General features: G+C 39.4%; 1 protein-coding gene across 1 annotated transcript in view; it reads left to right on the forward strand.

The window, feature by feature from the left end:
• Positions 1–80: 80 nt before the first annotated feature.
• LOC122532835 (zinc finger SWIM domain-containing protein 8 homolog) overlaps positions 81–14236 on the forward strand; it is a gene marked incomplete at its 5' end in the record, with an annotated part of 119777 nt that continues 105621 nt past the window's right edge. The window contains one exon of the mRNA XM_043661947.1: positions 81–420. Within this exon, the coding sequence (XP_043517882.1) occupies positions 81–420 (340 nt within the window). The remainder of the gene's footprint in view (positions 421–14236) is intronic.

The raw sequence follows: 14236 nt of genomic DNA on the forward strand, positions 1-14236 counted from the left end.
ATCTGGCTCGGTCTCCCGTGGCGGTGGGTGGTAGCGGCGGCGGCGGCGGCGGCGGCGGCGGCGGCGGCAGCGGTGGCACCGGTGGAGGCGGTGGAGGCAGTGGAAGCGGCGGCGGAGGAGGAGGTGCTGGTAATGGTGGTAACAACGGTAGCAACGCGGGTGGATCTGGCGGCGGTGCTCGGGGCGCAGAGCCGGCTGCCGCTTCCACCGTGTCCGTGGCCGTGGATAATGTTGCCGGTCAACCGAGTGGCCCTCAGATAATCGAATGGGAGGAGACCGATCGTTACTCCTTCGATGACTCCGACCGCTTCGAAGAGGATTCTTTGTGCAGTTGGAGCAGCGAACCGGAATCGCTGTGTAACAATTGGAGAGGATGGCGACGACCTACCGCTGGTTTCGGTACCACCAAGAAGTCAGAAGGTGAGTGTAGATCATGCTTTCTTTACGTTGGATGATTCTGGTAGATTTAGGGGCGTGCGGGTACCCGATTGTTCGGGTCGAGCTTACACAAAGTCGGGCGTGCTCGCGCGGATAGCCTGAAGATTTCGGGTAGTCCGACGATTTCGGATCGAGTTGGAAAAAGGGGGATAGGATTAAAGTTGGGCATTATTTGAATAAAATTTTATTCGAACACCGTTTCGAATAAATTCTTCGAATAAAATTTTATTCAAAATATTTACTGAAATAATGTAAAGAAAAAGAGTACTTTTTTTTCAATTTTGGTTTATTTAATAAATTTGCTTTGCTTTTAATATCTAATAAAACGGAATCTATTTCAACCGACCAACATTTACAAACAAATGATAACGTAGAAATTCTTGTACAACATTTTACAGATAATAAAAATGATTACACATCTCTGAACGCATATACCATAATTAAAAATATATTTTTGAAATATAACACTCCTTCGACATCTTCTGCTCCAGTAGAACCTTTGTTTTTAATTGCAACGACAACAAACCTCGCCTAAAGCAAACAGATTAACAAAATGTTCGAACAAAAAATTGTACTAAAGGCAAATTTATTAAATGAACCAAAATTGTGAAGAAAGGACTCGTGATTCTTTTTCTTTACATTATTTCAGTAAATATTTCGAATAAAATGTTATTCGAAGAATTTATTCGAAATATCTTACGAATAAAATTTTATTCGAAATGTTATTCGAATAATGTCCACCTCTGATCCTATCCCCCTTGAACTTTTTCCAACTCGATCCGAAATCATCGGGCTACGCGCCAGAGCCCACCCGACTTTGTGTAAGACTACTTCGACCCGAACCCGAAATTTCGGGTACCCGCTCACCCCTATGGTAGATATAGCGTGTCCGAAGTTCCGTGGCCGTTCGGGGTTTGGGGAGGGACCAGTTTGAAGAGGAAGAAGGAAGGACGTTTATAAGGTGGTTTGGTGGGGATAGTGACCTTGAATGGTTCAATGATTTAGGACACGCTATAGCACCGCATGCCACGAGGGTTTGGAATTGTACATACGTGTGCTCTTGTATAAGGTGATCCAAGTTTGATGGTTACAAGTGGTTGTATCAAGGAAAATTGTATTAGTATTTTATGTTCGATTTGCATCGTTATTTACTTCAGATAGATTAATATGGAACATCTTGTACGATCGTACATAAGTTATTCGCAGAGTAATCAGCGTAATTTTGAATGACTGACATACTTTGTGAATAACTCTGACACACCAATTGGCACAAGTTTACGTGAATCACTCTCTATGATTGTATATAATGTGACGGAGAAATAGCCGGGGATTTTTTTATTTACGAGACACTGGAATTTTGTAATTTGTCATTCCGAAATACTTTTGAACTTAATCGTCCAACCGTGTGGTCCGACGAGATAGAGCCATTATCTTCGGTAGCCTAAGAGATATGCATTGTCACTGCGTCCTCAAGATGAACGTGTGGCAATGCATTGTAATTCTCGCGTCTCTTTAACCGTCGTTCAAGATCCCCGCATATCCTATGACGCATATAAATTCCACGGCCCGTTGGCTCGAGTAAGCAAGGTTAATGATTTCCCATCTTCCTGATGCACCGTCACGTTTCTTCGTGCTGTTTCATTCTTACCTTTCGCAATCGGTGACGTTAGACTTTTCAATAATGGAGGCTTGATGATTTTGGGTCGGTCAGCGTTTTGCTTCTTACTACAGTTATCTGTTAACTCGTAAATCTTTCACCAGACGGAATATCTTCATTTTTTAACGTTGTCAAGAGATCTTTTCTCGTGAAAATATATCCAACGAGAGGAAGTAGGTGTTATAATACGATAGAAGGCGTAACATTCTCCACTCGAAGATTTACCGATGACTTATTTTAGGATAAATCGAATTGAAAAGAAAGCGTTGAAACGATGAATCGAAATTTTGCTTGTTGGCATCTGTAATTTCGTTGGCACGTGGCCCAACATTCACGCGTGACGCAAATTACTTTCTTACCTTTAGCGTACATTACACCTTGTAATAATAATTTGCTACACGGTTGCGCGCTGTGTGTCGGAGCGTAAAGTCGAGGTCAATCATTTTACCGCAGCATCGATTTGATCGCGTTTGTCGTAAAAACACGTTTCTCGCAATTACACAATGTTTTTTTTAAATCTTAAAGTTTGTTCAACCAGTGTACGAATAAGTTTAATACGATTCAAAACGCGATTGATTTTCTTACGACATCTTTCTCGAAGATATTCTTTTCTGTCGATTTGCAATCGTTGCATCAGTAAGGTGAAAGACATTAGTAGTTAGCCTAGTTCAACTATTAAGCGATATCTCTTAAATAATATCGTGTAAACAATATTTCTGTTTTCATTGTTTTCTATCTGAAAGGGAAAAGTGATGAAAGAAAGCCTGTAAAAACAGTGTTTCATAATATAGAAACTTTATCAGACACGTGATATTGTGTCTTTCACGTAGAATATATGTTTTAATTGTATCATCGTCACTACGGAATTTTATCGTGTTTTATTAAATCACCGTGCGAAGCGAATATTCTTTTGGCAGAATTTTAATCTTTTCTGATTCGAAGCGTCATGTATAATCGAAGTTTTTGTGACTTCATCGCCTAACTTGTTGCATATTGCATACAATTCAAAAATTGCACCAACTTGTTATTTATATGTCTTTTTTAATCAGAGACGTATTCATATTGTTTTACTGTCCACAATAACATTTCTGTGGTTGCATAGCTTTCAAAAAAGGAGCTTTTCCTACAAAAATTGAAATCCATCTCGTTGCAAAGGCAAAAGTTTAAATATCGCAAGTAGAAAATCCCTCGCAGGTTGATTAAGCAACTTTTAGTTTTCGGTATAGTTCATTTGAAAAAGAAAACTAAATCTAAAATCTAAAAGAAGAAACTAATCAGTGATTTCACCGGGAACCGAAAAACATTTAAAAGGATTAATGCCTTCGATTCGACGAGAATCTTTAAGCAGTGCTTCGAATCTCGGTTTCCAATCGAGAAACGAACGTTTCGTACGGTCGTGTCTCGCAGTGTCTGGCCAGGCACACGCGTGTATCTACTTGGAACAGAGGGGAAGTCAGATTTCACTTCATCCTCGCTGCTTCTCCCTGGTGTGTATACTCCGTTCCTTTTTCTCCACGGTCCTTGCTCCGCGGCGAGGCGATCAAGGCCGAGAAAAAGACTAAATGGAGAACGAGACGTAGAGGCAGAGAACAAATCGTACTCGCTCTCATTTGCGCGCGTAAACACAGCGTCCCGGCTGTCCGGGATTTCGTGGCCGCGACCGGATGTTATCAGGCGAAACAGTTTACCGGCTAAAATATGTTAATTGCGTGCGCGTGTCCGACGAATTAACGTGTTCGTGTTTCAGAAAGTTCGACCGGCGCGTAAAAGTATAATTTTCATTTTCAACGTCGGTGCATCGCGAGTTGACCTAATTCGAACACGGTGTTAAAAGTATTGGAATAAAATGGCGGGACGGGAAGATCTGATGGAAAATTTCAGAAGATTTTACAACAGCGAATTGTTCAGCTTGTTCTTCTCATTTTTTTTTAAATCTACAATTCAAAGATTATAAAAATCTCCGATTTTTTAAGGTGGGAGGACAGTTTGATTGAGGGGCCTAAAAATTATGAATACTTTGGAGGGCTAGTAAGAAAAAAGTACATGTTTGATTGACATCAGCTTCTGTCGCTTATTTTAACACATTATTGAACTATAAAAAGCAACATTAAAAGAGAATTTTATTTAACTTTTTCACGGCATCCTTTTACATAACTTTTTTTTACATTGCCTATCGGTGTGCATGATTCCAGCCAAACAGGATTGACTGCAACAAAAAGGCAAAAAAAATTCAAAAGTCAACAATATTCTCTAGGGATTGACGATCCAACATTTTCATTTCTGTGAAAATTATGAAAATGGCAGCTATTTATTTTTAATGTATCGAATTTACGCCAAAAATTTCTACGTTTTTTGTTTATATTTTTCGAAATTGTTAAAAATTAAAAAATGTTCGATCGCCAATCTCTAGTAAATGTTACACTAAAGATACGTACCAAGTTTCACGGTAATCGGTTGGTTAGTGTCCGAGATATCTTGTACACCGTTTCTAAAAACCTAGTTTCGAGAAAAACGCGTTTAAAGTTTCAGAACGTCATTTTTCATATGTATGTAACTTACGTTTTTTACTTATACATATCGCGGTTCACAGTTCTTACAATTCACAACTAAATTGAATCCAAGTCCCCCAATATATTCGATTACACCAAAAGTAATATTTGAATCACACGATTTACACTTTATAACACTGCTTAAAGTTGCAAACAGTGATATACAAATTCAATTATTCTGTATTCGCGGATTTATTATTATAGCCCAAAATAATTCGTTTTAAAGGCTACGACCTTTTGTATCTTATTTCTAAGATTTCAAACTACTGTTTAAAAAAAAAAAAAATCGATTTTTTGAAAATTTCAAACTGTCCCGACCCCTTCTTAATACATTCGCGCGATATGGAAAGTGTTCGTAACGTGAGAGTGCGTGGGTATTTTTAGACACGGTCCATTTGCGATCGTGTATGAAGATACACCGCGGCGAGTGTGTCGCGCTTTAATTCTCCGTTAATAAGCGTGCACGCGTTCGGAACGGTTTCCATCGTCGTCGGTTACGATACGAAGCGGTTTCCTTCTTTTATTTACACGGGGGCCACCCCTTTAAGAATTGCGACCACGTAGAGAAAGTATCTCATTTTACTTTCTCGGCGCATGCGCGCACGCGGCGCGCATACATTTAGAAAGTACTATACGCTCCTTCCTGGATAGACGTGTTCCCTCTGTCCCCGTGTTCCACGATACGCGGGTCATGTCGGTTTTCCACACGACCGGCGGCCGATCCCGCTTCTGCTTAGAATTTTCAAGGTTATCTACTAACCACGCTGTCACGCGACGCTAATTCGTCACATTCTGGCACGCGGACGCGCACGTGCGTTCGCGAACCATGACGAACTTGCGAAAATTAACCTTTAAACTCGAACTTCGTCTCGAGATTTAAATTTAAACGCAAGATGCCCAAGAGATGCCCAAGTCCAAATTTAAGTTTGACATATTACGGCCTGTTAAAGATAGAAACAGATTTCTCGATTTGTAAATTCAGAAAAATGGCGCGCAGCATCATATATACATATGTACACTCACAGTAAAGTGACTGTCGGATTTTTCTGTTTTTGCAATTATTAAAGAACAAAAGTAAGTTTTGTATCGTTAATTTTCATTAAAAACGGAACGTAATTACATATACTTGTTTTCCTTTACAGCTATAATGTATAACAAGCAATAATGTATAATACATATTTAAATACGTATTCCCTCAAATCAAAGGAATTAGATTTTTTGTCCCAAAATCGCAATATTTTCTCAATTTTAAGTTTTATATTTAAATTTTGAAGTTAGTAAGTTAGTTGAGTTAGTTTTGTATTTAAATATATAACCCAGGCAAAACAAATAATAAATTTATTGCTTCTGAATAATTTCTAATCCAGTGATATACGGACGATTTGAAAAAGTGAACGACGAATTATTGTATACGGTTTGGTCACTCGTGATGGTCCGCAATTCAGTTGCCTGCGCGAGCGGTTAAGGTTCGGATTGAAATTTTCTGTGTAAAATCCACTCGCTAACGAAAGTAGAGGAAATGTCGGGTCCGCTCGAGTTAAATTCGACGATGCATTACGACCGATCGAACCGATACCGTTCCGATTTCATTAACGGTCGCGTGACGAGGAGCGGCGACGACGTGAACGCGTCACCAGGTATGCAACGAGCGAGCAACCCTGGCGCGCATCTATGACACGCCTATACCTATTTGAAAGCGTGACAGCTCGAGGCGGTGTACGGTCACGTGCTCCACGCCATCCGGATTTCAATTAGACTAATGCATCGGCACCGTAGCGAGAAGAAAGTGTGCACGTTCTCGCCTATCCCGTGTTTCACCTCTCGAAGGATCGGAACTATCTCGTCGGATCTCGTCGGATAAAACGCGAGCTCAAAAACGAGCTTGTATTTCTTGGAAATTATACCGATAAATCGCAATTTTTAATTGAACAGCGTTTCACGTTGAACGTCGTGAATCAAGAAAAACGTCACGTTCAGAGATGTTGCAGACGGATAAATGGATCTATTTCTATTGGAAGGTTAATTTGGTGATCTTACGAAGTAGATTTCATACGAGTTATAGTGTAAAGTGATATAATATTAGTATTGAAGCATTTAATATAGTATAGATTACGAGCATTTATGTTTTTCTGGAAATAATTTAATTTTAAAAATAGGACCCACCGATGAAAATTAGTTTACCTAGATCTTGTATTACGTTGGCCAAAAAGTAACTCCGTTTTTTTTTTGTATTTGTACAAGTAAAAAGCGAATTTTTCATGAGAAATCTTTATTAGACAATATATATTGACCATTTTGTTCAATTATCTTTTGCCATTTTGCAATCAGGCAACTTTGTAATTCCGAGAAAAATTCCAAGAACGTTTGAAGGCTTTTACATTATACACATTAGATAATTTTTTATGACACACGCGTTGCAGTGTTTCTTTTCCTTTTCGTAGCGAAAATGTTACGAAAAATGTCCCTTTTTGATTTTCCATTTTCAAATCTATAATAAACAAACAATTGTTAACGAAATCGTGCATTTTCTTTCTCCAAAACAATCAGCTATTATAGAATAAACTCGCAGTTTAAAATGAAGTTAGTTACATTTTAAGATAATATTGCTTAAAGATAGATTAGATTTCTTTCTTGCGCATTACCAGCAAATCGTGTGTATTTTTGTATCCTCAAATTTTCCACCAATATCGAGTTTAGTCGATGTAATTAATTATAAAACAATTCTTCGTTAAAAATTATTAGTCGAAGAGTGAATTCACGGAACATTTCCAAAGCATTGATCGTTAATTATCTGGTTGGGTAGTGGTCCTATTGTGTTCGTGTCAGTTTTTGCGAAGCCGTACATTCATTCTCGCGTTTACCATTAATCTGAATAACTGGATTGTAATGAGGGAAACGCGATGAGTAATGGGAGACTGAAAGGCCATCGGTGCACGGTTTTTCAATGCTTCTCCGCTATTTCTAATTCCCGGAACCGCCAAAAAGAAGACTGGCCTTTGTGTCTGTTGATCACACACTATGGAAGATTATTTCCGCGACGTATTACCGTGTCGGTGATGTTCGTACGTGCGTCGTAATTGCGCGTAAATTACTAAACGTAATCGGGATTCACTTCGCAGCTGAATGCAAATTCGCGCAACAATTCGCAAAATGGCCGTTCGTAATTTACGTGATTCAGAGTCATTTTTCATCTACATTCTCTTGCCTTTATTTCAGACCTTAAACTGTTCTTAAACTCGCATGAAAATTACATTTTTCTACGCGCGTCTTGTTTTACTCTTCTACGTATTCTACGTGAAAAACTGTATTTTCGTAATTTAAAACTTGCCTTAATTTAACTGTCGTTTACGAGGAAAAAAAAAAAAAAAAAAAAACGCTTGATAGTAAATCCGTGAACAGCTGTCTGTATGCTGCAAGCACGAAGAAATTTGATTAAACAGAAACAACAATTCAATTAAATAAAAATTGGCAAGCAACCCTTTGGATTGTTGGTTCGCGTACGATCGCGGGGTGTTTCGAAAAAACGCGAGCCACAACACCATCGACCAGTGAAAGCTTTCCTTTAGACCGTGCTCTTCATCTCTCGCGACCACCCTTTGTCACCCTGCAGCAACGTTCCATCCTTTCCACCCTCGGCCACCCACCTCCGCCTCCTTTCCGTACTACTTCTCGTCTCGTCGTTACTAGCCCTTTCCCCTCTGCTTCGACCTTTCCCTTCCTACCATTGTTTCTTCTTCTACTCTTGGCAATACATCCTGCAACACCCGCCATTGTTTTCCACGGCAGCCGATGGTTTCGAGGGACGGAGCCGGTTTTTAACCTTCGCGAGACACATGCATGCAGGTTTCTAAACATCTTTCGGGAACGGAGCAAGTGTGACTGACGAACTATAAACTCGAGAAACTGTTAAATTATGAACTGTGGAGAAATGAGGACAAAAGTTGTACGCAACGTGAACGTAATGGCAAACACAAACATTTTTTCTAATCACACTAGTGTTTCTTGAGAACTGAACTGAGGTGAACTTCAATTTTTTAAATGGAATATTTTCACAATTACACGGAGTTAGGAGCGAAAGAAATATTTCGGTTATTGAGTATTGATATACTTATCGGAGTTTATGTGACACTATGATTTTTATTCGCTAGAATATACTTTTGGTGGCGTACATTTTGATAGAGAGAAAACGCTGGGTAATAAATCCTTGTGAACACCTTGCGTAATAATTCTCCTAATTCTTTTGAGTTAGGGTGTACGTATGTATACACACAGTCAACTACCATATTTCCAGTTCTCAACAGCACATGAAATATATTTGTAGACAAAATAATATTGAAGTAGCGTAATAACCGATAAATCATTTGTGATGTTAAAACTGATGGACAAATTGACAATATATATCTTGGTTAAATAGATTGGACAACACGCGCGATTGAAGCAAAGTGTTTATTTAGGTAGATTGACGGAGACTACGGAGTGGAATATGAACTCTTATGAACTCTAAAACTTACGATATTTAGGGTTGGTTTAAGTCTATTCTCGTTTGCATTGCGCAGCAGTCAAAACTATTAATTACATAATCACGTTGCAATCACTCTTATTTTCCCATCCACTTCTTGCGTTTACACGTTCTCTTCAATGATCGTCTTAGAGTTAATCTTTATTATAGTATTACACGAACAACACGTCAATTTGTATTAAGTTTGTAAGTCTTCTCTTCGTCTGACCTATACCAACGATACTAAATTCTTTCATCATTTCGAACACTGCGTCAAGCTTTTAGCCTATTTCTCCTTCGGGATAGAATTCTACAATAGTTAACTTGGATTAAATGGATCCGGCCATTTGTATTTTTTCGCCTCGCGTGAAAACGTATATGTGTATATATGTCTACACGATATTCGTTTCAGTATACTCCACGTACGGAGTTTCATATTCGAGCAATATCTCCGTTATGCCTTTCTTTCTTCTCTCTTTCCCCCCCCTTTTTTTTTTCTTTAGAAGAATGCTGCTCTAACAACGATTCATCACGAGACATGTATTTATCGGGGATGAATATTTCATAGGCTTAGAAATACGGGATTAGAAAAATGGTACGCCCCCGGTACGCCCTTTAAATAAATGTCACGAGCGTTTGTTATCGTTCGAGTCGTAAATAAATTGAATTCGTATACCGTCATTTTTCTCGTATTGTGCCCTTTCGTTCCATTGTATTCGCTTCAGTGGCATCATACAGGGTGTTTCGTCTGTTTCCAGCCACGTAGCATGTGTGCCCCGAGTAAAGTTTCAGTCATCTTTATTCAGCTGGTAGGGACGTGTTTAAATTTAAATACGTAATGGTCACTTATCGTGCGTGCTCCCTTAAAAAGATATAACGCTTCAACGAAAAAACACGAGTGACCCTGGAGTGTCCTTGATACTTTCATCCACAGACCTTCCTCATTAGCATTCCGGTACCACCCTCGACCTTCCTCGCGTCCCTTCGATCCTCTTTTTCTTTTTCAACTCGGCATACTCTTACCAGCAGAATATACTCTACGCCCGCATTAAACCGAGTCAAGTATTCCAACTTTTTCTCAGGTCTGTGCATTTGTTCGTCAACGTAAAACCAAATATATACAAAGTCGTCGTATAATCTACTCTGATCTAGTCGTTAAGAGGATAGATCCGTCGAACAGTTTGACCTCTTGTCTAGTAACTGGTTTACGGACCATAACGAGTGACCAGTAACTGTATAAAATAATTCGTCTTCTTTTTGAATTTACATATCACTGGATAGAAATTACCAAGAAGTAATAAATTCATTATTTGTTTTTACCTGGGTTATATTTCAATAGTACTTAAGCCTGAGAAAATATTGCAATTTTGGGCCAAATATTGGCACGTCATTCCAGCGCAAGAGGTTAAAACTCGAAACGTAGGATAATTTCGAAGTGATCTATCGTAAAACAGGCTTCTTGTCCATTAATTTCTAATTACATTTCATATAACCTGCAAAATAGGACGAAAAATTCTCTTAACGTCGTTTAACGGTCGCGTAGCCGACACCGGGTCACCGTTGACCCAGAACTTGACGCTATATACGTATAGGCAATGATGATAAATATGACACGAAATGTGCCAAATGTTTACGATTTATATGCAAAGAACATGCAGTAAAACACAATAACGTTGTACGTACGCAGTGTAAATGAAATTTTACATTTTTTAAACAAACTCCTCTCCACCCCATATTAAGTAAACATTATTAGATATATATATAAGTGACCCGGTTGCTGCCTCGCTCATTTACGTCGGCTATTCGTGGGTTAAAACAGACATTGATGCTTCGTTACATGTAAAAAAAAAAAGACTCTTTAACAGGGATCGCACAGGGACAGTGAAAGTCTGTGTCGGTGTGAAATGAGAAACATTCGAACTCGCGATGAACAAGATCGCGATCACTCTCGACGAGACTAAGCTCCAACGTACAAAGAAAATTTCCTCACTCGTCGAACGAAACGCACTGTACAAACTTATCACGCGCTCGCTTTATCCGGCAAGCATTGCTCCATTGGCGAGCCCATTGACGGGGGCTCTGATTCCAATTTGCTCGCAAGCGAGACGATTCGAGCAACGCCGATCGAAACGGCCGATATCGGATTTGGATAATTCCATTCGTCGTCCGATAATTGAATCTATCCGGGCATATCCGGTCCCACGGTTGGATACTGTGCTCGCCGAGGATTCATCGGGATCCATCCTCGAAACGTCCTCGAAAGTGGACGTGCCCAGTGCTTCTCGCTCTGCTTGGAAATATTTTCCCGAGGGAGGGAGAATCGGCTTGGATTAAATTCTCCGGCCCTCTCCTCCCCCTCCTCCCCCTCTCCCTTCCCACCGCGCGCCGGCTCATTTGCATTTTTGCACGTCCATTACGTGCGCCCGCCTAAACGGTCCCGTTTCTTGCTCGTTTTACCGGGCTACGTTCGCCCGGCTGCTTGTTTTAATTGTGCGTTGGTATTTCGCAGGGAGGAGGGTTGAATCCAGGGGATTAACGCGAAGGGAATTGCGCAACGGTGGCTTGTTTTGGTTCGTTTGGCGTTATATTCCTGAAGCGTCGGATCGTTTCAAATTCACTGGGTTCTCGGTCCTAGGGAAATTTCATCGAGGTTTTGCACTATTGCCAGACTGCAGTTTGATAATTGTTCGATCGGATTTTTATAGTATAGGATGTATTCTATGTAGTTATACGGCTTATAAGAATCGACTTTTTTGGGGATTTTTTTTTAGGATTTATCAAGGAAACCATGATACGTTTTGGTATGCAGTTTTCGCACACAGATTTATTCATACTTAAAGAGTATTTACAATTTCTTTTTAAGGAAATTAATGAAAGTTGTGGAGATTATATAGCCTGTTCCCCTACTCTTTGTCCAAAAAATGGAATTGTTTATCTCATTGACTTATTGACCAAGCAATAATTTATTACAATGTGGTAGACACTTTAGTTTCTTTGAACTTCGTAAGAAATTTACTAGAATTCAAAAACGATGAAACGATATCAAAAAAATAGAATTTTACAACGTAAATGTGATTGAAAAGAATTGCCAAGTGAAATGTTGCATCGACGGTCTGAGTGCGCAAATTGTCTCTTCTTTCAGTAACATGTTCTCCTCTCTTAGTATCTCATTTCTTGATGCATCTTAGCATCTTGAATCATCTTGTACCTTTGTCAAAGCATTAAAAATCAAGTACGTATCTGTACGAATTAATCAGAACTAGAACAAAGAGAAACTACGTCGGAGAGGCTCCGTAAAATATTTCAGTTCTCTTTCGTTTCGACGTTCACGCCACGGTTACCATGGATTCACGGTGGATGTAAATTGCCGGCCCGCGTTGAGAGAGAACGTTTGAAGTTCCAGGCTTGACAGTGATTGATGTCGATTCCCGGAGACGTGTGTGCAAGCATTAACGTGTTTCAAGTCATCGAGCAACCCGGTTAATGAGATTCTACAGAGAAACGAGTCCACCTGCGTATTACCATCGTTCGACGTATTAACGATCCTTCTTCCGTTCTTAAGACACTCATTTGTTCGGGAAGAAATATCCCCTGATATTGTGATTGCATTCGAGCTTCAAAAAATAATAAACATTAGTGTAGTCTATGACATCTTAATAGTTTCAATGTGTACAATGCCTAAGAGTGCTCAAATCGTTCAGTAGCCAGCTTCGCATTCGTTAAATTCTAACAAAACTATAAACGATATATCGAACGTTACAATTTTTTTAAAGATTTTTCTTCGAATTTACGATTATTTCTCCCGAAAAACTTTTTTCTTTAACCTCTTCCGCTGGAATGAAGACGCGCCGTGCGCGTCGAGAACTTTTTCTTTCAAAATTATAATAGTTTCTCAGTTTTAAGTATATTGAAGTGAAACAAAATGGGCGAAGCAAATAATAATTTTATTACTTCTCAATAATTTCTATCCAGCGATATGTCATACCGACGAGTTCAAAAAGAAATCAACGAATTATCGTATACGGTTTTGGTCACTCGTTATGGTCCGCAATCAGTTGCCAGCGCGAGTGGTTAAATCGATCGGTCCAGTTTCTTAAGAGCTTGAAACGAAAAACATTATTAGATTTTGCTGAATTTTCACTTGATGATAACGTCTTGCTAAGTTACCAGTGTGAGAAATGTCGAAGGATCGACGAACGTCGGAATGCCAAAGGCATTCGAGGGTGTAATTCATCAGTTCGAACTATTCCAATCGTAGGAATAATTTCGAATCGAATCGAATCGAATCGAATCGAGTTTATGACGTGCCTCGGCCAAGTCACGGAGTCAGCCTTCAACCTTCATATTGGAAGTTCTAGGGTTAAAGATCAAGAGTCAGACAGCACTCGCGTCGGGTCTCGCCGAGTTATCTGGAATTTATCCTGGATTACCCCCCTCAGCAGGAAGATTCCTTGCCGCTTCGAGTGCGAGCCTCGTTACACGAGCTCCGTTTGAAAATTTGTCATCGACGTCCAATTTGCTTCGTTTCATATCGAATTTTAATACCGTTCTACTCCAGTCAGCCCCATTTTGTTCCTACTTTCTCTCTTTTAACAGAGCCGGGATAACATTTTGCGACGCGTGAATTATAAAAAGATCGTTTCAAGATTTGTACAAGAATATCGTAAAATTTCATCATTCTCGAAGTTAAATCTCACCGAGTTTTGCCTTGGATATGTAGTCACGTTAAAGAATCGACGAAGTCATCGAGGTTCGTCTAAAGTTATTAAAGATTACTCAGTGTCACGTGAAATCTTTCGAAGTAAATTGTCAGTCATTATCGTTCGAAGGAGTACAAATCTCAGAATTGCTGGAACGTGTTATTATTGGATTACGTTGGAATTTTCATGCATTTTTAAGTTTTTTATGATTAAAATAATTGGAACGTTAAATGTTGGATCCTAGGTAACACAGTAACAACAAGTATTACCCTCTTGCGCTGGAATCACGTGCCACGCACGTCGAGAACTTTTTCTTCCAAAATTGTAATATTTTCTCTGTTTTAAGTATATTTAAGTACAAACAAAAGTAGGCCAAGCAAATAATAAATTTAAT

Source organism: Frieseomelitta varia, unplaced genomic scaffold (genome assembly GCF_011392965.1).
Source record: "Frieseomelitta varia isolate USP_RPSP 00005682 unplaced genomic scaffold, Fvar_1.2 scaffold_476, whole genome shotgun sequence".
In the NCBI taxonomy this organism is placed as follows: domain Eukaryota; kingdom Metazoa; phylum Arthropoda; class Insecta; order Hymenoptera; family Apidae; genus Frieseomelitta; species Frieseomelitta varia.